We start from the raw sequence: 23,219 nt of genomic DNA, 5'->3' as shown, positions 1-23,219 counted from the left end.
TAAAGCCGCACAAAATTTAGAAAAAAAAAAAATGAAATGATCATTTTTGTGCTGCGATAAATATTTACCAATAAAGGGGAAAACCATCTGGTACACTTTCAGAAGGTTTTTGAACAATTTGGTCTTAAAATGTAATCACACAATGGTTGTAAAGATATGAATGCAGTGAATGGGGATGACACGCTGCGCTTGCCGTCGTTGGGGGACAGTTGCAAAGCGACCCACGCACGGCGCTTAGAAGCAGCGGCGTCTGGTGACGGGATGGCGCTTGGGGCCGGAGTCACACGGCCGGCTGCAGCGCAAGATATCAAGTATCAAAAGTAACGTAGCATGTCGTTGTTAATTGGTTGTCAATGCATTTTGACTAGTGTGCATGAACACAGACCAATGTCTGCTGAAACGATAGCTAGAGCAGTCCTAGTTTTAATATTCCACCAGATCTGCTTTTCTGGATCACAGCCATAGAATTGTACTTAGGCCATCTAAGTAAAACAAAAAACATGATAATAAAAAGAAGCACTGAGAAGCACTTTGGGTAAAAGTCCAAAACGCATGTAATGTTTGGGTTAGACCTTCAGATTGAAATCTCAGACATCCTGTTGCTGGACACGCAGGGGCTTCGTTCATACCCAAACACTCCAGCCAGCATGAGCACTCAATCATCAGCTGCTACCTGGTACACCTCTTTATTCCTGCCTCCTGCAGCCGGGTGATGAATGACATTACAAATCAGTTTTCCATATGGTATCGGAGCTGTGACTACGGGGCAGTGGAACTAATAGTTGCCTAGTCCGGAATCTCCTACGCTTTCAAGTATACGACACCAGCTTATAGCTGGTAGAACGGCATTTGTTTAAGAAGTAAAGAAAAAAGAATGGAAGGAAAGAGTGTCACTTTGTGGAATTCCTTCCATATTCTATTCTATTCTATTGGTCATAAGTGTGTAAATGTGCATTCTGAACATCTACTTGAGCCTTCGTCACGGTCCTTGTAACAGGCAACATCACTTTTGTGCTTCAAATCCTTGCATGATCTCTTTTGATTCAAAATAGTCAATGGTTTTGAGATGCAAATACATAGAATAGTGTAAAGCTGAATATTGTGACAGTCTATCCCAGTGTCTTGATCGTTTCTTGCACCCTTAATAATAAAGCACACAGGCCCGCTCCATTCAGTGTTCTGCCGTTGAAAGGCCCTGAAGGCCAGGACCTTTGAGTTGAGGAGATGTTCCCGATGTTGTATTATATTTAATTTGTGAGAAAATAAAAACTGTTAACTGGAACACTTTTATGGAAATTTCTCCCAAATTCCCCCGTCTTCACAAGGTCTCCTATTGTAGATGTAGGTGGTTTCACCTCCCCCTAAAACCACACATGTAGGTGTATTTTTTAAACTCTGGTCAACGTCAGGCTCAGATTGTTTATGCTAAGCTAAGCACTCCCGGTCTTTTGTTTTATACTCAACTCAGACAGGACTTCTCATCTCAAGAGGGCACATTTTGTATTCAACTATTCCTTTTATCAGTTCCTTTTATAGTCTTTGGCGTACACCACAATGTGACCAACATTCCACTGAGGTCACGTGATGAAATATGATATGGTTGATAGTAGGCTTAAAACGTAATGTAAGTTATATTTCAGTATAGATTTGAGAAAATAATGGAAAATAGCAGGAAGCCATGTGTTAGATGTGACATTTGTTTAAGAAGCACGATGTGTTGTTGAAAGGGGCGGCAGTCATTTTCCTCAGGCAACCTGGTCCGCGTCCATTGGGCATGACCGGTGTCTGCGGCGGTGACCATGAACATACATTGCAGAAGTTTATTTTTTCCATAAATGTTGGTGGAATTCCTCCGCCTCCGCTCCAGATGAGGCTGCTGACTGGGCAGGACGGTTTGCTATTGTTTCTCGCCGCGACCATTTTAGTTTCCAGTTGGAACTCAGCTCGTTTCGCTTTGTTTTGCAGGCGGTCCGCGTGAACACGCCGGGCTCTATGTGAGGCGGCTAATTGCTAAATGCTAGCAGAGGCTGGAGAGCAGAAGCAGTGAAACCTTAGATCTGCAATTACAAGAAGCAGCGCTTCCCTCCAGAGGAATTTTACTGCTGGCAAATATCTACTTCCTACAGTACAATTACAGCAGGTATTAATTGTAGAGAATTCTACCGTCTGGGAGTCGGGATCGCCATTGTAAAACGTGTTTAGCAGATCAGATATCCTTGGACCGCAGACATGCACTTCTCAACATGAGCAAGCGGACTTCTTTCTGTTGTGACGGATTCTTTTCCTCCAGCTGTGTTCAGACGAGGGCCGACCACGGCTGGGCCCCGATGGTGTGTGTGTGTGTGTGTGTGTGTGTGTGTGTGCGGGGGTATGAACCGGAAGAGCCTCCCCACCAACTCGCCCCTAGGAAGCCGGCCTGTTTACACAGCGCCTCCCGCCCGTGTTTACAGCTAGCACACATTTTTGTTTTACCATGTCTAAACTCCTTGGACGTTTATTTTGGTTGGGTTGAACCGTGAGCGTTGGGGCTCCTCCAGCGGGTGAAAGGAGCCCAGGCCAGCAGGCTGCTGTCTGAGGGACGGCGGCGGTAGTAACGCGTGGGGCATGGACCTTCACCCAGCGAGCGCTTTGGTAAAGTGAGCCACCGTCCAGGTGGAAACAAGGCGGTTGCCAGCGGCGACACCTCAGAGGAGAGAGATATACGACTTATTCGGCTGATTCCCTTCAGTCCAGCAAAGTAGACACGGCAGGAAGCGTCTTTGAGGCGGGGGCTTGGATTACACTCGGCATGCTGGGAAAGAGCTTTCTGTTCAAGAGAGGATGAAGCTCAAAAAGAAAAAAGGAAGTAGGAGCGAGGGAGAACCTCATTGGACGGGGAGGGTTAATCCCCTAAAGCATCCATATATTGCCTTCACCTCCTCTCCCCCTGCTTGTAAACGGTGAGGAATGTAACATGTTGTCTTTGGGCCTGTGTGTGTGTGTGTGGACGCCTCTAGTACAGAGAGATTTATATTCTCAGACATTGCCCAAAGCATGCCAAGTTGCTTTTTAAACTCTGGTTGCTTTGAAGCAGAGGCAGTGTTCCAAAGACACAAGCAATATCAGAAATGTCCTCTCATTTCAACATGATTTATGTTTCATAACCACATTAGAGAGCTTCTCAGTGCCCCATTCAGACAACAAACTAAAGACAATTCCGAAAGTAGGCTTCTTAACGTCGGTCTTCATGACGGTCTGGTAGGCATTCACTAAAATAAACATTACGTCTTGAAATATTCTTTGTCAAAACTAGGAAACCACATCTCTATAGTACTTAACGCTTGATAAGAATTCCTCTGAAGCCTTTTTGGTCATGGATCCAATTCAATCCAGCAAAAGTATTTCTAATTCAGCTTTGTATCAAATGTGAATCATGAAGTAATAATAAAGCATACATGTGCAGTATGCAAGGCTTGAACTGCTAACAATCCCTGGGTGGGTTCAACCTCCCGCAGCGGTTTCGCTCCCCGTCTCTTGATTGTCGGCCACAAGTTCTTTTGATGGTGACATCACAACGCTTCTTCTTCCTCCAGGTGGCAACCGCCGGTTCAGAGAGGTGAAGCAAGTGTGGAGGTGCCTCCTTTAGCTGCCAAAAGAAGTCTAGTTATATGGAAGTCTAGGAGAAAATGACCCCATTAAACATGAGATGAGTATCTCCACTTCGTCCTCTTCTTGGATCGCTTTCAAAAACAAAGACAGAACAAAATGTCCTCTTTCGGCTTTCAGTCCAGCGATAAAAACAAAATAAAACTCAAGATAAGAGTTGAGGAGTGAGATGGAAAAATACCAAATTAACTGTTTATAGGAGTCACAGGAAGTAATCTTTTACCCAGAATGCCAGTCAGCAGAGTGTTTTTGCCCATCCAGAAAATACACAGAAAAATGGAGGTGATGTTTTTAAACGATGTGTGCAGTTCCAGGTTCCTGGACATATCAGGCACATCGTGTAAACTGACTCTGCACATGATCAAAGCCATAAATCGGAAGTCATTCCGGGACAGAAACAATATCAGTCATTCTTGGAGGCAAGCGGTGAGTTCCTGAGTGTGTGGCTATGGACCCTGACAGGAAAGTAAACAGCACTGGGACTTGTCCAATAGCCTTCCTGTAAGCTTCTTGCTCGCAGGTCATCTCAAGTATCAGGAGAGACGTTATTGATGCTGTGACAAAAATGTTACCGTCGATGACACCTGATCGAGCAGATTCTCAACACTGGGGATGCAAATATGGACTTTGGGCTGTTAAAAATGAAATCCATGACATGTTTGTGGACCTTTGGGGCCACGGGGAGAGATTCCTCTACGTACAGTATCGTAATTTGATCCACAGTATTTCCTTAAATAGCAAAGATAAGGGAATGTTAGGGCGAGATATACTCTGATGTCGCTGGGCCAGAACAGTTCTGCTTGGAAGCCAGCAAACGGGCCCATCCAGTAATATTATAGTGCGTTTAACTTTAAACACTAGGCCGGGTTTTTTAGGCTACAGTTCCAAAGTGACATAATAATACAAAATGGGTACGTCTCTGCAACTATAAGGTCTATGTGAATCATTTTAGTGTCATACTCAAGGGAGCACTTGTGAGATTTGTATAGATTTCAGTATATATATATGTGTGTGTGTATGTATATACACACACACACACACACACACACACACACACACACACACACACACACACACACACACACACACACACACACACACACACACACACACACACGTTTCATGCTTTCTGCGGGTCCATTAAGATGAAAAGTTTTCCGTTTTGCCTAAAACAAAATGAACTTTTAGGACGATTATTCTCTGTAATAATGCTGGTATAGCTTTAAATCTCCACCACATCATAGCACACAATGTGAACATTCTCCGTGTGAAGTGAAGGACACATTTTTAGAGATGCTTTTTGTTTAGACATTTCAGGCGAGATCTTTCAGGCGAGAATTTTTGGTTGATGGATCATTTTTTTTGCCAAACTGTGAAAATACATTTCAAACGTGTGTGTAGGACTCTTTTGAAAAAAAAAATTAAACCAGACGTCTGTGCGTTTCGATCAAAAGAAATTGAGTTAAAAAAAAATCAAAAGTCTCTAAAATTATAAATGAGTACGCAGACCAGTGTGAACAACTGCATTTCCCCCTTTTCCCTTTTCTTCTACAGAATAATACCTCTGATTCTTTCAACTAAGGACTAAGGGCTAAGGAGTTAAACCAAAGGGGGCAAGAGCTCGGTCTTGAATGCGGTCATCCCTGCATAACCGTAGCCACAGAACCCCCCCCCGACCCCCTCGCCTCCCTCGCCTCCCTCCCCCGATCGTGGAACCACAGCAGCGTAAGAGCCTCATTTAGGAGCACAGAAAGAAAGGCAGAAATCTCTTTCTCAGGAAGATTAGTGGGTGTCCCTTTGGAGTAGGCCTGTGGACAGGGAGGGAGCATGGAGAGGTGGGGGTCTATTTTGCTGTGGGGACATTTTTCTCTGCCGGGGGGAGGGGGAGTGACTCGTTCCAGAGCACCCTCCAGAGGAAGCCTTTTTGGTCGTTGCGGAGACTCCGGCAGAGGCCCTCCAGACTGTAGCGGCATCTGAGACATCTGAGACATCTGAGACATCTGAGCCACGATGAGCATGATTAACACATGGCTGCGTACTGCAAAGCCTGCAAGACTAATTAGACCGGACTCCTCCTCTGCATCTCCGTGTTCCACACGCAGAAAACTCCAGGGCCGCTGATTTAATGCTACATTCTTCTTTGCATATAACTTGTTTAAGATAGCAAGTGAGGACAAAGGTGGGGACATTTTGGGGGGGGGGGTTTGGTGCTGCCTCTCATTGGCATCCTCCTTAGATACATCATAACTGAATAATTATCTGTGGACGACGTGTTTCTTATGCAGAAGAACATCAATCTTTGTCGAGAGTTCGCAAGCTACGGCTGAACTCCAAGAAAGATGAATAGAACGCGCTGTTTAGGCAGAAATATTCAGAGTGCCGGCGAGCTCGTCTGCTCCACTGGCCTCGTACAGTCAACACCGAAGTGAGGGATGATGGGAAAAAAACTCTCCTCTTCTGCAGACATTCTCGGGATATAATAAGGGCTGTAAAACAACATGTTGGCAGATGTGCATGGAAAACTGTCGGTGCATCCGAGCATCCATATGCCAGTCTTAAGAGGAGGCACGGTGCATCAATCAAAGGTATCCCTTTGAAGTGGTGAGATGTTTTACAGCCCTGGTACCTAATCTGGACACGTGTTACTGTGACATGGTAAAGCACAAGTCCACACAGACTCGTAAATCCCGGGGCACGGGAGTCGGGTTGCGTGGGCCGTCGTTGCTAGTGGAAGCACGCCCTGTAGCTGCGAGACGGATGCAGGCTGTCACGCGAAGTGTGGGCGCCCATTTAAAACCATTAACGAGGCCCTGAGAAAGAAGGCTGACCCCGATCACGGGGACCGAACCCAACCTGGATGCCAGTGCCAGCATCCCGGGCCTCTTTCCTCTTCCCTTGGTTCCCCTTGGACCCCGGCGCACGCTCTGGGGAAGTGGCCAGACACACTTCTATTATGTCTTCACAATCCCAGACATGTCCAACAGGGCGAGGCCTGTCTCTGTGAAACACGAGCAAAGTGAGCGCTCATCAAACAAGTTGTGAGCGCTGCTGCCAGCCGACACCGCAGATCAGGCTGAACAAGATGCTCTCCGGATGTTTCTTCTTGACTTCATTTTCAAGCTTACAGAGACATATAACGTAGTCTACGTGGTTCGGGGTCCTTTACAATTCCGTTTCAAATACGAGGAAGCGGACTGAAAGAGGACCTTTAAGTAAGCCATGTCTGTGATATCCTACAAAGAATCTTTCCAACTCCTTAATGTATTCACATTTGCCCCACATTTTGGTTTCCACATGCTAATTTGAGAACCAATTCAAGTAAAAAAAAAAGAAAAAAAGAATAATCAATTGGTAAACAAAAGCATACCCTTAAAACAATCTAATGGCACACTAAACGTCCTACTTCCACCACTCCCCGTGTGACACGTTGCGCTTTGTGGTGGCAGGCCACCAGTAAAACAACTAGAATGGTATGTGGCCCCTCAGATGATGCCAGCGTGTCTTCCTGAGGGGCTTCAGTGTCCACCAGCAGGCGTTACTAATTTATAACACTGGTACCTCGGAGGCCCAGCAAGGTCCTCAGACCTCGTTAGGAGGAGTTTTCATCACACATCCACTAATGAAAACATGAGCGCTCATCTTTTAATTATGACCCCTTTATAGTGGGAATCTTGCACACCCTGCAACCTCCGTGGTACCACACAAGCACAAATATCCCTGATGGGTGCAGCAGACCCCTTTTCCCCATTCCTTTTCAGTGGTGCAAGGTTATGAAAATTCAACCACCGTAGTCTACATAATATACAATGATCATAAAAGTGTAACTGACTAAATAATTCATATCATGGCAAGCACTGTTTTTCTTCTTCTTTGCTGGTATGAAAAACTTGTGTCGTCTTTGTGGAAGTGCCAGGGAGGGCACGCTGAAACGTCCTAGATTCTCACCCCACATCCCCAAACAATTAATGGCTCCTCTCGTGGCAGGCCACCAAGCCATCATTAAGCAGAAATACCGCTAACGCCACAATGTCATCCGATAGCTCCTTAGCATTTCAAAGGTGCTTCCCTCCACCCGGCCTGCATCGGAGGACCCTGGTGCACCATGTCGGCCACTGCCATGCCAGCCTTCTTAAGTAATTCATGAAGTTTACACTTGGGAGGTGAGAACAAGGTCTTTCAACCTCATTATAACACGTTTTCATCACCCATTCTCTGACGTCTCTGACGCCTTGGTCTTCCTCTCTGCATGTGCAGCCCGCTGCTTATAGGACTGGTCATCATGTTACAATTTACTGCGCGGTGAGAGTTTAGGATACTACAGTAAACAAAAAGGATACTAGACTGCTGCATTAGAATAGCGTATGTGATCTCTATCAATTAGCAAATGATCTAGAGTGGAGGGTAAATGGTTGGAAAGAAAGATGTACCTCTGGTCAGAGTGGTGGGCGAGGGCTTCTTTGGCATTTCTGAGAAGCTGCTCCCATCAAGGCCTGAACCCTTACACTCCTTCTTCTCAGTGGCCGTTGGAGCTGAAGTCTCCATTCCGCTCTTCGATCTGCGTCACAACCTATGGAGGCAAGAGGCGCAGGATTAGGGTTGAAATATTGGATCTTCGCTGTAACCGGGCAACAGAAAATAGGTAAAAGTAATGTTTCATATTCATGGCACATGTAGTTTGGTTGTCGTTAATTTCATTGAAAAGGTTTTCAGCGTTCAGGTGTAACATACTCATTCACCCTAGAATAAGGATAATACGAACAATACCGGTTTAAATGATTGTTTTGATCGTTTCTAATTAAAGACTCTCGTTTTCCACGGAGTAAATGTTATTGTCCAAACGGAGGAAGTGTGTCTATGGTCCATTGCTACTGCTCCATTTACAGAAGAAAACATAAGCAACATGAAAAGAAACAATAAAACATGATTCACGTTGGTGTCCTTTTAATGTCATTACAGTAAAAAAATATATTCCCCCCCCATCTACACAAACTGAAGCGTATTACAATTTGTACACAGTGATGTATTTATTCTGTCAGTGTAACTTATGTCGGGTCAGGCCCTAAACACACAGAGGGATTTCTCAGTTACATGTAATGATTCCACAGTCCACTTCTGTTCCAATAGTAGATGCAAGTGGCCCTTCAGCGCTGAGGTTTTTAGCCGCCTGCACTGTGTCAATACCTCCTCACGTCTGCGTGAATGGCTCCATGACTTGGCAACGCGCTGCTTGTTTGACTTGGTGGGACCTACAAGATCATCCTCCGCCGAGAACAAACGAGACTACGGGAAGGGAGCGCTCGCTTCGTGCGCTGAGGTCAACACCGTTCCCACCTGCTCTCGGAACATGTCAGGGAGGACATTACGAGCAATGAGGTGTGATCAGAGCGGGTGACTTCATGTTCCACAGGTGCAGCGGAGAATAACTTCTTTCCAGGTTTGGAAAAAGGGGAAAAACATTTTTAGTGTGCATCGCAGAGCTTTTGGCATCCAAACGATGCGTTTTGAGGTCACCTCCTCACACCTGCTCGCTGCGGGACGCCAGCTGATTCAAACATTTTTACACAAAATCATTTCGCAGTCACAAGTCTTGTAAAACAAAAGTGTTTATGACTGTCCAAAAGACACAAACAACACCCTGAAACAGCAATTCATTCACACTCAAGTCAATTGGAAACAAATGGGATTTTTGGCTGTGAGAAAAACCATAAAACCTCAGCGGGAACCTCAAAAGGACATTTCAGGCAGTCTTTGCAACACTGGAGGGTATGACAAGATGGAAAAGGCAAATGAAAAATTTAAAGTGCCAAGAGTGATGCTGTCAATGGAAAAGGGTCATTGTTCAGGGACCCGCTTTCCGCTAGCCCAACGTGTGCCGTTTTGGGTTTCATGTGGATATCCAACATGTCATCCTGCATTGTGACGAGTGTGTATTAGCGGAGGTGTCTGTGACCCTTCGGAGGTGCCAGTCGCCTGTCACCAGGCCAGTGTAAGCCGATTAGAGGTGGCTGACTAACAGGTTTAGGCTGCATCTGTTTCTTTTTTTTTTCTTGGTGCCAAAACGTCCTCGAGACTTGTCTTGGGAGAACTCCGCCACTCCGACACCACCTTTCTGTTGGGAAACGGGCCTTCCATGGGCTCTTATTGTATTCAGCTGGCCAGAAAACTTTAGTGGCAGAGACAAGACGTGTCCGTGAACACACCAGTGCTCGCAGCAACACAGTTTGCCTTTCAAGCAGCCTGCCTCTTAAAAATAACTGGGAATCCTCCCTTAACATCTCCGTCTGATGAACATCTGGCACCGCATTAATAGCTCTTTCCGCGCTTTTACAGCATGCCAAACTATTTGCTTTCCAATTGCCTTTTGAACCTTGAGCCAATTCCTTGATGAGGAGAGGCTTGGGGACGACGCACCTGTAAAGGTAATTCACAAGAAAAACAGAGTGAGCACAGTTCAGGGGACAGTAAAGTCTAAAAAGTGAAACGTCAGCCCAATCTGCCAGAGTTTGAGTCGTTATCTGCCCAAATGACTCTTCAGTGTGAGAGGTTCACAGATTTGATCTAAAATGTGCTAAATACAACATTGGGAGCCTTTCTATTGCCTCCTAACAGAGGTCATCATGACGATGGTTGGAAGCTCTGATGGAGACATACAGAGGAAGACAGGTCACCAACAGAATGTTGCGTACTTGTTTAGAACAGAAACATGGCTGTCATTGCCTGCATGAGAACTTCGTCCAGGCCAGCAGCTAGTGTGTTATTCCTTGTGTTCTTTTGGAATTAGAAAAAAAAATCTGTTTAATCGGTCGGTCTTGATGTTAAGATTTGAAAATTCTTCAGTGCGGACAAGGCTTGATTCCGTTTCTCAAAAAGCGGCCCCTACTTCACCCCTATCCCCCACCACCCCCCCCCCCCCGGCCCACCCCTTTCCTTAATTCTGTGGAGCTGTTACTTTACAGGGAGGCCCAGCTCTGACAGGCTGGTACAGGTGTCAGGAACCAAAGGGACAGATGGCAGGGGCCAAAGGCGAACAAACAACAAGGGCGCACTTCTTTTTTCATCTTCTGGTCGGCTGGGCATCCCGTTGGGGCACGAACAGGATAAGCAACCCCCTCTTCTCACTCACTCTCTCACACACACACACACACACACACCCTGCTGTGCCATGTGACCACGGGCTGGGGACAGGGCAGGATTACCCACACTCACAACACAGCGTCCCAACTTCTTTACTCTTTGAAGAAATGTTACATGAATAAGTCTCCCATGTTTTGTCACGTCTGATAAATAGATGATACAAACTTCTGCATGCGGTGTCTGCTAGAGAAAGTGATACTCAACGGACCTCAAAACTATTTTTAAAAAGATGCTCCAGGTCTCATCACCAAAGGATTTCTGGGACATTCAAAAAGGCTATGCAATGTCTGCCTTGCAGCAAATACACCCCAAATAATTTACAGATTACAGGTCCAAGTTATTTATTTATTTCTTCTGAAAGCTGCTTTTCTTCTCTTTTTTAAGTCTAGACTAACCATTTCCGAAACCTTAACCCGGAGCTTCACAGCTGGGCCGCTTTGTTCTTCTTCCCTTCTGCCGCACAGAACCACAGCCCTGGATGCTGGTTTCCATGAACGAATGATCTATATTTTCTATCTAAATGAAGAGTCTGTCCGTTTTTTGTTGGATCCGTGTGCTTGACATGGTTTAACTGTTGTCGTTGATCACAGATGCCAAGAAGTACGTCTTGTATTTATTATATTCAACAAGTTCTTTAAGTCCACCCAAACCAGGAAGTCTTTGAATGTGTTCCGGCTTTTTATGAATCATAAATAAAACGGGTAACAGAAAATGTTGAGCGGGGTGAGTGCACAGGATGGCAAATATTAAACAGAGAGAAGTACAGTTTATAGCAGATGTTTCACGTCTCCATTTTCCTCCAGCGGCCCCCGCTCTGATGCAGCATCCAGACATGCCACTTAACCACACCACGCTCAGCAAAAACACTGAGGTAATGGGGGAAGTCACGGTTAGCTTTTCTTCTGCCAAGGACAGATTTCAATTCGGAAAGGGTTCAGATTCACTCGTTTCCACTGCAGATTGTTTGTGTAACAAGAAAGTCTGAATTTACTCGAAGATGCATTTACAGTTCAGGTTTGTAGTGTTTTCAGTCTGTAAAATTTTACATAGTCTCAGTTTTTTTACATCGCTATGTTCAGATATCATTTGCAGCCAGATTTATACAAATTTTCCCAATATAACATCATTTTATTGACAGTATTTTCTGATTCTTGAAGTGATTCAAAGAGATATCACTAATTCCCTCTAAGTAAAACTTTTAGAAAACAAAACGGAAACCAATGTTCACAAATTTCCGTTTTGGACATTTTACGAATGAGAACATATTTTAACGCAACATTTCAGAAAACTTGGTACAAAAAACAACAATTCTCGTTGCGTGAGTAACCAACAGGGGAAGTTGTGTGGTGATATTTATCAGTTCATTTTTCTCCTTAAAGCCCGTCCTTCTGTCCTCACTCACCGTCACCCTCCTCCACCAGGACTTTTGTTATGAGCCCTGGTGTGTGTTTTTCTTAGCGCCCTGGTCAGTTTCAAGTGTTCCTCTCCTCTACTACCGTTCAACAGCTCCCCTTTCACCAACACTGAAAGGAATGCAAACACACATCAAAAGAGGCTCTCCGCTTGAAGATTTCCGGGCTTTGCGCTTCTTACTTTCTTCCTTCCTATCTTACAGTCATTGTAATCTCTATGCTGGTAGGCGCTCTTCCCGGCAGCGCACACACACACACACACACACGAACAGGGACTATAGGTGAGGTCGCCTGCCCCTACACCACCTGTGGACCTCTCTACTCAGGTTTCTGATGGAGGAACTCAAGCAGCGTAACACAACAACGATCAAAAGCCAAAGTAGGATTTGGTTCCACATGTTTTGTGATGTTGACATGGTATTTTTGAGAGCGGAATTCACTGAGAACTGAGAACAATTTATTATGTTACTTTTGGTATTGGGATGGATTGTCGCTAGGAATAGTGAAAAGGAGGAGATAATGATCCTTCCTTTCCCTTCTTCTAGTTTTATCCTAGGTGGGGAAAAAGGCTAAAAACCATGATACCACTCTGGGGGAATGCTGGGACCGTCAGATTTAATTAGCGGTGGACAGGTGGAGGGGAGAGGTGGAGGCTAGGCCACTCTGGCTTCTTGTTTTACGGTGAAGCCATGGTATCTTCAGTTTATCCAAAACAGAGAGCTCCTTACATTATTCAAAAATAATGCAGCAGTTTTCCCCTCACATGGGCAGCACTAACCAGCTGGAGCCTCTCAGCTCCATGAGAAACCTTTTCATTTTCATACTATTGTAGACGTTTAATGTAGAAACTTATTTGAAACCCTTAAACTATTCAGCGCTAAAATATCAAAACATTTTGGGGAAACTCCCCACTACTCAAAATGAATGGACATGTTTTCATCAAAACAGAAAGAGACCCTCTAAGCAGATTGATTAATACATTCTGCAACCTTAGCAGCAGCGAGACAGGAGAAGCCCCATTGACCTCAATGGTTACGGGCAGCAATTTACAACGGAGAAGAAAACAATGGACTTTTCTATTTGGCTTCATGTCCCACACTATAAACAAATACTTTACAGCAACGAGGTCCTCAGCGTCCCGTCGAGTGCATGTAAAAAATGTACACAATAGGAATAGCAGTCTTTGAGTACTAACCCAGCGGGGTGCCCCCCTACATCATTATCAGTACGCCCTGAGCTTTACGATTATTGCAACTCAATCCACCGTCCCTCGCTCCGTATGCTGTTCAGTTCCCGGCTCAACGCGAGGCATTTGCAGTCCACAAACTCCAGTTCAAGAACCACACTCCAAGAAGTGGCCCTTCCGTTTAACACATTTGAAACTGTATTCCTGCCGACTTAATGTTCCACTGCTGGATTTCTTTCTCGGCCAGTGTAAAAGGCTTTTAAGGCTATTTTGATAGTTGTTAAGGGGGTTACAGCCCTCAAGGCAGCTGGTTTCGCCGAAAAGGCCCTGAAAGCCACAGTGCACGACCTTCCTAGCACCAAATGGCAGACCAGGCTAGCGTGGTATCCTGACGGATTACACATGCTGCTATGCCTTTAACAGTCGTCAACCAAGACAGAAGTCTTGGTTGAGTTTTTTAGTGAATCACTTTGATGTGTTGGATATATCGTTCAAACGTACATTGTAAACCCGTCTTTCAAGTTCATTCGATTTTCTAAAACTAGTTCATATGTATTCAGTAGGCACAGTTAGGGACAGTCCACAGAATGTACCTTTGTACATTTCAAAAACATTTCTAAAAATCCAGCAAAATTTGCATTACGCAATCGAAAAGCAATTCACGACAGATGATTCAAAGCAACGGACAGCGACTTTGCAGAATCTTCTGGGGTGAGACAAGTTTAGACTAGGACAGGGCACATTCTCCATGAGTGAATCACGGCTTGGTGAAACGTCTCCCAGTGAGGATTTGGAGCTCAGGTCTTAAAGGTCACGAAGTAGACGCGAGAGGTCTGACAGAAACACATTAGCCATTAGTCTGATTCAGAGGCTGAAGCAACATCGCTACAGGCTGACGCACACGTATAGATTCAGCTCAGTCAAGCGGGAAGGAAAGTATTGCCACAATAAACTTTTTTCAAACTTGGGTGTATGGTTTACAACAGGCAAGCTGTTTAAGTGCTTAACGTGGTTCAGTAACTGGGAGCATTAGAATGGAAATGATAACTGTTGTGATGCAAAATCAAAATGGTTTGTCATAATGACCAAGAGCAGGATTGCTCATAGAAGTCAATCCCAAAAACGGACTCAGATCCTGCGCCAAAAGCCTAAACAGAGAGTGAGCAGCTTACAAGTGATGTAATATATAAAAAAGGTATCTAAAAGAGCGTAGGAGCCCTGTGGAGGAGTTGTTACCCCACCCTGAACCTGACCTTTCCTGCTAGTAAAGGCAATATCCTGTGGTTGATCTCTTCGTCTCCCTCGACCAACAGAAAACAGATGTGGAGCTCAGGGCCTCTGCACAGTTCCAGACACGATGGAATTTACACAGATGCAGTTTTTTTTTTACTTGAGAGAATGAAAAGTTGAAAACTAAAAAATGTAAATAGTTTAGAAATTGTGGAAAACTTGAGTAGGCTTTTTGGTTTGTGTTTAACATTTTTTATACTGAACTATTTAGTTAGTTTAAAATGTAGATGTGTACATTGCGGACATGTCACAGCTGAATGAACACTAAACTGATTTACACGTGTAATGACGGAGGGTGTGTGTAAAAGTCACAGCTGTCACTGGTGCCGTATTGCACACTGCTGAGTCGAGCCAGCTTCCTCTCTGAAGCATTTGTCCAAAAGGTGTTGTTAGTACTCACTCTTTGACGGCTTCAGCTGTCAATAACCTCACAACTACTTAGGCAAAACTGGCCTGTGTGCGTTCCCCCGCAGGACCACAGAGGATGTGCCTACGCGCCACTGAGTTTAGATCTGGCCAAATCAAAGTCGGCATTTGCCGCTCTCAGGTTTCGCTGCGGTGCGACTTCCCCATTGTTGCGGTGGATTCGCCGCTCCAGTAGAAGTGCTTGTGATAGCTGACGGTCTGTGGTCGTGCATTGCTCGGCTCATTCAAGTCAGCTGCCATAACGTCCAAGCAGGATCTGGGACTGTTGGTGATGGGGGGGGGGGGGGGGGGGGGGGGGGCGACTCCCCGTGGAGTTGTATGCGTGTTGCACCTGGACATGCCACTAGCAGCTGTCAGAGGGCATCACCAGGTGAGATCCTTTGCTATGGAACCACCTATGAATCTTTCTTCCACCATTTCAGCGTTTACCTTCTGGAATAAAACCACTCAGCCAGAGTTTAGCCATGTTGAATTTGAATCTTGAGCATGATGAAGAAAAGGGCGGAGGTCACTGAGGTGACGTGTTATGCAGCTGACATTCAAGTAACCAGGATCCCTGATGGATCAACCGACTGCAGGATGACAAAGAAAAGGAGGTTTAACCACCTTTGGATTGTTTGTGAGGATGAATATCTCTCTGAAAACACTGAACATATCACACGTTCATGGAGAAACTATTGCAATATAATGCTACATTATAGACAACATATTTGTTAGAATTGGCAGGAGGAGACACTAAATGACGGAACTAACGTTAATAGATGTTGCAAAAAAATTACATCATACAAGCTCCACACCTTCCACAATGAGAAACAGAATAGACTTTCTGCTGCTTTCTGTCCACATCCGTTTTTATTTTCCTGGAATGCCTTGCTAGGCTACGACCACCTGTTCACAGCCTCACATCACCAGCGCTCGCATGTGAAAACGACCTAGTGCAAAAAGGCGGCCCAGCACGCAACCAGTGCGGTTTTCATCCCACTTTTCCTTTAATGAGCGGATCACAAAACATGAACAAACCTCCTTTTGGCCCGCAGCCTGAGGTAGAAGAAGAGGGAGAGAGAGAGAGGAGACAACGATGGCAGCAACAGACGTATTGCGAGGGAGAAGGGGGAGAAGGTTGCGGGGCTTGTTGCTGAAGATAACCACATGTCTCTAAACCCAAGCTCAACGCAGACTTCTATCTGAGAGGAGACTGTGGCCTGGCACTGAGTCAGCACGATTCTGGAATCCAATATCTCCCATCATGTGGAAACGAAAGGAAGGAAGCACAGGAGCCCTTGCTCTTGAGGCTACATAGACTTTGTAGCTATGGGAGGGCGTAGCATAGATCATAACTCGTTACGCGCCCCCCCCCAAAGTTAAGAGCACAAACAGATCCCAGCTCCCTCCTCTCTCTCTCTGTACTGTTGGCCTCTGCAACGACCCGATCTCTGCCTCTGCATCAGATTAAGGCCCGCGCAAACATCGCGGACAATACGGCATTGTCCTCAGGCCGGTGTCACTGGATCTCCATTGCTCACAGTCGCTGAGCAAAGCTCGCTGGGTCGTTTGATGAAGAAGGGTTAATGATACAGTGAGGGGGGGGGGCATCGCGATCCTACTGTCCGCCAACAGCTGATCCACTTCATACAAACCGTCAATTTCAAACATTTATATTCATTTTGATAAAGAATGCTAGGCAACCACTACATCGAAGGAGGAAAGAATCATGTAAGCGAGCCGTAAAGTCAGAAAAACAAATGCCAACCCGAAAGAGTCAATACATACAAAGATGGCTTTTAATGTCAGCATGGCGAGCCCTGCAGCGGAGCAGGTTTTGGGCGATTGGCTGCTCAATAACGATCCTTGCACATTCTTATCCTGGACAACAACTGTAACAGTAACAAAAGCAACCCATATTCAAACTGATATAAGACTTAAAAAGGTAAAGAACTGCTCTCATATCATCTTATTAAAGACAGTTGCTTTGTTTACTTGATTGGAATACAAGTATAAAGTACATTTTTGGTTGATTGACTAGTTCCACACTGGTTTGTTGGTCCTCCACTAAGATGCAATAACTCTCAACGTGAACTAAAGTCATCCCCCCGTTTTTTTGCCATTCATTAACAAGTGTTTTAAGCACATTTTGAAGACTATCGTAATATTGTTTTTGCCAAGATAACTGACACTGTGCTGTTGTACCAAGCCTACGTACAAAGAAAAAAGTAAACAGAAATGAGTTGCAATCATCAGTTCCTCTCATTCCTCTCATTATGGTTTTCCAAGACCAAAAGATATTCAGTTTACTTACATAGAAGACAGAAAATCAGCCCACAGTGCACATTTAGCAAACTGGAAATAGGGAATGAAACGCAAAACAATGACTGGATTAACAACAGTTGCGACCGGAATCGACTAATCATTCAACCTGGAAGACTGTGAGAAGTAAGGCCTAAAGAGACTAGTGAGAGTAAAACAACAACCTGTCCCTTTCCATTGTCTGTGGAGTTTATCTTGTGTTGAGATAATGAAATTAGCTTCACCACCCCCCACCTCCTACAAATGAAGTGACCTCCCGTGACCTGGGCAGGGTTCCCCCTGAAGACCCCAAAGCTACCACGGCCATTGTTCTTTTGTAAGCCGATAGACAATGATGAGGTTCCCGCTGAAATGCTTTTGGGAAACTGGGTTTCCGAAGAGTCAGTATGTGAGTCAAGGAGTGTGTGAAGAGTTGGGCCAGGATGCAATGAGGAGATCTTTGTGTGGCGTGTTGGTGATGACACATCATGCATCACACAGAGTACACTGTATACAAGACTCGATCTGCTTAAGCTCTCCTCCCTTTTGAAGATATTGGAGCTGGCTGAGTTCCTCGTGCTTCCTTTTCTGCAGTTTGAGAACAACAGAGGCCCCGGCATAGAAGGACCGTTGTTAAAACCTTGCTGCACGGCTTGGAACTACAGTTTTCCTGAGACAACCAGTTTCCGCTGCAGTTCTGCAGTGATTGATGAGGTCAATCGGCCTGTAATGAGCTTGTCAGTAACTTTACCGTACAGCCATTAAAATGGCTTGTTAAATGCACATTGGCTCTGCGCCAGTCATGTGTGTTTTTTGGGGCTTTACGCCGCCAATGTGTTCTTTTCACTGCAGGGGTACAATCCAGCCTGATCTCACTTTCTGTTCTGGGAATTGGAGTGCCCACTCCTAGCCGCTGTAGTGTAGGAAGGGTGGGTTGGGGCAAAAAGGGGGGTTGGAAAAGTGTAACCCCAACGGAGATATGATGGGAACCTATTTAACCTCACACACTTGAGGGAAAATGAACAGGATGCCTCAAGGGGAGAGAAACAAAGGCCGCTAAAACAAGCGGGGATTGTCCAGCAGGCGTTCCCCATGCCGAGGCAAAAGAGATGGGATTCAGTGAAGGGCTCTACAGAGGAGTGTGAGCGGCCATCTCTCTCCAGCTCTCCCACTCCTCCCTCCGTCTGAAGTGGACGCTGACTGTGAACGATGGCTGTGGCGTCGCCCGACACACGGCTGCCTTTTACAGGCCCCTAAATGGCCATTAAAGTCTCATCAATTCATCCCTACACATGGGTAAGATTCAACCCACAATGCACCTTCCTCCGTGTGGAGGAGACGCCGTCATCTTCATGTCCTTGATAAAGCTGAAGCCAAAATACGGTTTTGTGCGTCCGTCTTAACAGTGTGAAATATTCAACACTTTCTCACTTCCGACTTGTCACTGTCTGTTTGCAAAGAAACTACAATATTAACTACAATACTACACCACCCAGGAACATCAAACGTTCGCTCTGTGGGCGTCGTAAGAAGCCACTCCACTATGGGAGGCGTAAATAATCCACTGCTTAACACCAATGGGCCAATGTGAGGAGAAAGGAGGTGCAGCGACACAACTGATTGACACAAAATGAACCCAGAAGCACCTTGATGAGCCAACTGCTCATGAGATGAATGATGACTGCTAACAGCAGAAGGTTTAGGGCCACGTCCACGCAGTGGTATTTAGGGTGAAGGCCGCAGCTCCTCTTCATCTACAACCACTAAACAGCGCAATCACTTTTTGCCAAAGCAAAACCCCTAACCCCGACCTGCCACATCCCCCCACAGGCGCCTTTTTCTTACGGCCGCCATTGTGAGTGGACAGGCTGCCCAATGCCTTCGTCGGTACAGTATACAGCGAGTGGGATCAGGGAAATGGGGGGATTTTTTTCTTTTTCCAACTTTTCTGAGTTTACTCAGCAGGAGTAGGTGGTTGTGGTGGGTGAGGAGGAATGGGGGGGGGCTCCTCCCCCTCCTCAGAGTCACTCTGACTTCACCCGCTCCTCCAACCCTCCTTTCTGTCCCTGTACGCTAGACTTCATCGGTATTTGCTTTCAAAAGAGAGCTGTACCCCTCCCCACCCCTCAAACTCCTCCTCCTTGGTCCACACACACACACACACACACACACACACACACACACACACACACACACACACACACACACACACACACACACCTTTTCCAGTATTTGGTTCATTAAATTTGGTGCGAACTTTCAGAAAAGAAGCAAAAAGAAAAAGAAAAAGCGGGAGGCAGATCAATAAAGTGAGGCCTGTGCACAGAGGCGATGTGTGAAAACGGGGGCTGAAGCAGCGGACAACAGGCACACAGGCCTGGGGAGATGAAAGTGACATGGCCACTATGGGTCTCCCCCTGAATGAGCTGAATAGGCTCATCCATTCTTCGCTCCTTTCACTCTCCGTCGGCCCTAACTGTTGGAACTCTTCATTCCTCACAATGGCCAAATGCACTAAAACTTTTTCTTTTTTTTTCTCATGCAAATCAGCTCGGCTGTGACCGGGGTTGTCATCATGTGAAGCGGAAAATACACATGCACAAAAGTCTCGGCCGGTTTAAAACATGCATATTATTTGAAACATTTTCCAAACTATTCCTTTTTTTTAACAAGATGAATTCTTCTTAATCTTAACTCATCATTTTGAAAACACATTCCAACTTCACAACTGATTTTTTCTTTAAATATTAAAAAAAAAAATCCAAGGAGGGGAGTCCAGCATGTTTGCAAACAACTCTGTGTTATTTTGGAAAAGCTTTAAGAAAAAGGCCAAAAGAAGCGGCGGCAGAAGTGAGACTAGAGCGCACACATGAGTTTGGAGATCATTAGCAGCGCCCGTTAGATGGAGGAAAAGCCAACAGCAAATATGGCTGCTTAAGGGCCCCACAAAGGCGTCAAGTGTTTGTTGACTGCTCAGGCTGCAGAGCAAACAGTCAACTTTGAATCTTTCAACAAGAAGTACACATCTCCCACAGGCCGGTCCCGGGCCCACGGGCCCACGTCCCCACGCGGAGACTCCTGCTCGGTGCTTCTTTGCTTTGTGGCGTTAAGAGATTAGAAAGCAAAGGTCTCCGAAATGCGTAATGAGCCTAATGGTTTTATCAGTTTCTTCCATTCACAGAAAGGTGGAATGATGGAAACAGATGTTGTAAAATATTTATTTTAATTGGATTTAGATTGTGAGATCCCGCTCAGTTCACTTGAGTGGAAAACCATTAGAACGGTCACTGGTAGAACTATTAAAAGCTTCTGCGGGAGGCGCCGAGCTCCCCGAACGCATCTCCTCCCTTGATGGATCGAGTTGCAGGACGAAACATTTCTAGGATTCCTGTGTCAGATAAGTTCAAAGTGCAAATGAGACGTGAAGCCGCTGACACGCGGGGCGACACAGAACATGAGAGCAACGGGGGAGGAGAGCCCCGGTGAAACGCTGGCAAACACACCAAGTGAACACAAGCGCACGGGAGGGGGCCGCGGCGCAAACCCAGCGGCGCTGTCAGCGTCGCGCTAAAGTGCGCTTACCTTTCCGCCGCGTCTTGCTTTCACTTCCCAACCGCCCCAGGCTCTTTTATGGGGTCCGAGGAAAACTTTGCCCTGGAGTGGGGGGGGGGGGGGGTCCCGTAGACTAGGAGCGGACTGGCACCGCGGGGGGGAGCGCGACGTGCAGACGAGCCTCTCCGCACTCCATGAACCGGGTCGCGGGCGGAAGTTTTGGAGCCGCTCAAAGTTCGCTCTGTGCGCCGCGGAGCCGCTTCGGTGCGCGAGTCGAGTTCAACTTTTTCTTACAATCCATCTTCTCCCATGACGCGCGTGTTTGTGCGCGCTTCAGCCAACTAACGTGAAGCGTTCACGCCCCAGGCTTGTTGCCGGGATTCTTTCTTTTCTCTGCGCGTGAAAGTTTGGGAGTAAATGCGGTTTGGCTTCAGTCGGCAGTTGTTGCAGAGGCATGCGGTGGTGTGGAGATCTCCAGGCTGCTGAACTGTTTTCAATCTCCCCCCTCACCCTCTATCTCCTCCCCCCTCTTTACCATCTCCCCCCCCCTCCCTCACTCCCCCCCTCGCTCCCTGGTGAGTTGGGCCATTTGCCGCACCAGATGGGCCCGGCTAACTCTTTCCAGCAGTTGCAGATAAAGTTTCATTCATAGTTCGGTTGTTTTTTCTTCTTTCTTGACGCAGGTTAGCGCACAAGTCCCGTCGCATTGGATTCAGAAGGAAACGCAAAGAGTTGCATTGGAAAAAAAAAAGAGCTCGCGCAGCTCGAGTTGTGTTGCTTTTGTGCGGTGATTGTGTGAGTGGGTGGACAGATCGTCAACACAACCAACCATCACATCCAGACCTCATGGTTCCAGCCAGCGGGGGACACACAACGATGTCCGTGATTCAGAGGCTTTATTCCCATGCGTCCTCCTCTGGTGTGGATCCTTTCATTCAGCATTTATGATGCCATTCATGTAGATTCCATATAGAAAGTCAGCCCGACTTTGCTAGACGGGCGTTTTAAATGCTCGTTTGCTGTTTTTATTTTTGTATTAATTGTCTTTTTTTTTTTTTAAAGAAAAAGAGAAAATGAGCTGCGCGCTGTGTGTGAACGACGCGTTTATCATTTCAAGATAGATAGAGCTTTTCATTTACAGTTAGTATTTAGTTATTTACTCTTAAGTAGTATTGTTTAATTGTTTTGGTTTGATTTAATTCAATGTTTCCTGTTTCGGTCAATTAAGTTTAATTTTGTGTCGTTATTTAAGTGTGCGTAGTTTTAATAATTAGTTGGATTATTATTTGGGTAATATTGTGGGCACCTGGAGGAAATTAAGCGCACAGCCAGGTGTAGGACCGGCATGCACCGGGGGAGCTACGGTTGTCCTGCTTGGTCAATCCGCTGACTTGCTGCGTAAAAGGGACGAAGTAGCGGTGCATCAGTGGCCCTTTGATTCAACTTGTTTATTGAGCCCAAAGAAAAATGTGTGAACGTTCTAAAACACACTAAAAAACCTTATTAGATTATCGAGAGTCCAAGTGTCTCACAGTGCTTCATTCTGTCACTCCAATTCATCAAAACTTCTTTTGTGTGTCTGTCACGTTTCACATAAATATTTAAATACCAATGTACTTGGGATCCTGGAGGACTGCTGTCAAAACAAAACGTATTATTATTATAATCCAAATCGGAATCGGAATCCGCTCTATTCGCCACGTATACTCGTGCATACATGCAATTTGACCCTGGTTACATGCAAAGACACAGTATATTTCATAACAAGAAATATACACAATAAAAAGACATTAAAAAAAAAGTTTTTTTATGACCATACGATATATGAATAACTATTGAAAAGTAAATATAGTGTCACAAACAGCGACATTGAATATGGAATGAATGAAGATGCAAAAGGTGGTAATAGTGCAAAAAAGGTGATTTATTTGTCCAGAGAGACGCTCTGAGCGTAGAAGGAGTTTGTGTCTGGTGGTTTTGGCGTGAAGTGCTCTGTAGCGCCTACGAGAGGGGAGGAGTCCAGACAGGTTGTGTCCACGGTGTGAAGGTCTGCAGGGATGGTTCCTGCCCTGTTTCCTGACTCTGTACAAGTCCAGGATGCAGGGCAGGCTGGAGCCGTGATCCCCTCTGCACACCTGATCCAAACCACGCACAGCCTGAAGGACAGAGAGCAGACTGGATGATATCTGGATGAAGTAGAACCGGACCAGCAGCTCCCGAGGGAGGGTAAACTTCCTGAGCTGGTGCAGGAGGTCAACTTCTGCCGGGCCTTCTTCCTGATGTTGGAGGCC

The 23,219-nt window shown here is 45.8% G+C and overlaps 1 protein-coding gene across 1 annotated transcript in view; it reads right to left on the bottom strand.

Moving 5' to 3' along the window:
- Positions 1–21,484, bottom strand: part of gli2a (GLI family zinc finger 2a) — a 68,612-nt gene extending 47,128 nt beyond the window's left edge. The window contains exons 1-2 of the mRNA XM_040201991.2: positions 20,959–21,484; positions 8,073–8,212 (exon numbers count right to left, since the gene is read on the bottom strand). Of these exons, the coding sequence (XP_040057925.2) occupies positions 8,073–8,187 (115 nt within the window). The 5' untranslated portion in view covers positions 8,188–8,212; positions 20,959–21,484. The remainder of the gene's footprint in view (positions 1–8,072; positions 8,213–20,958) is intronic.
- Between the last annotated feature and the right edge of the window lie 1,735 nt (positions 21,485–23,219).

The sequence above is a fragment of the Gasterosteus aculeatus genome, chromosome 16 (assembly GCF_964276395.1).
Source record: "Gasterosteus aculeatus chromosome 16, fGasAcu3.hap1.1, whole genome shotgun sequence".
NCBI lineage: Eukaryota > Metazoa > Chordata > Actinopteri > Perciformes > Gasterosteidae > Gasterosteus > Gasterosteus aculeatus.
The sequence above is the reverse complement of the archived record's forward strand: the minus strand, read 5'-3'. Positions and strand labels throughout refer to the sequence as shown.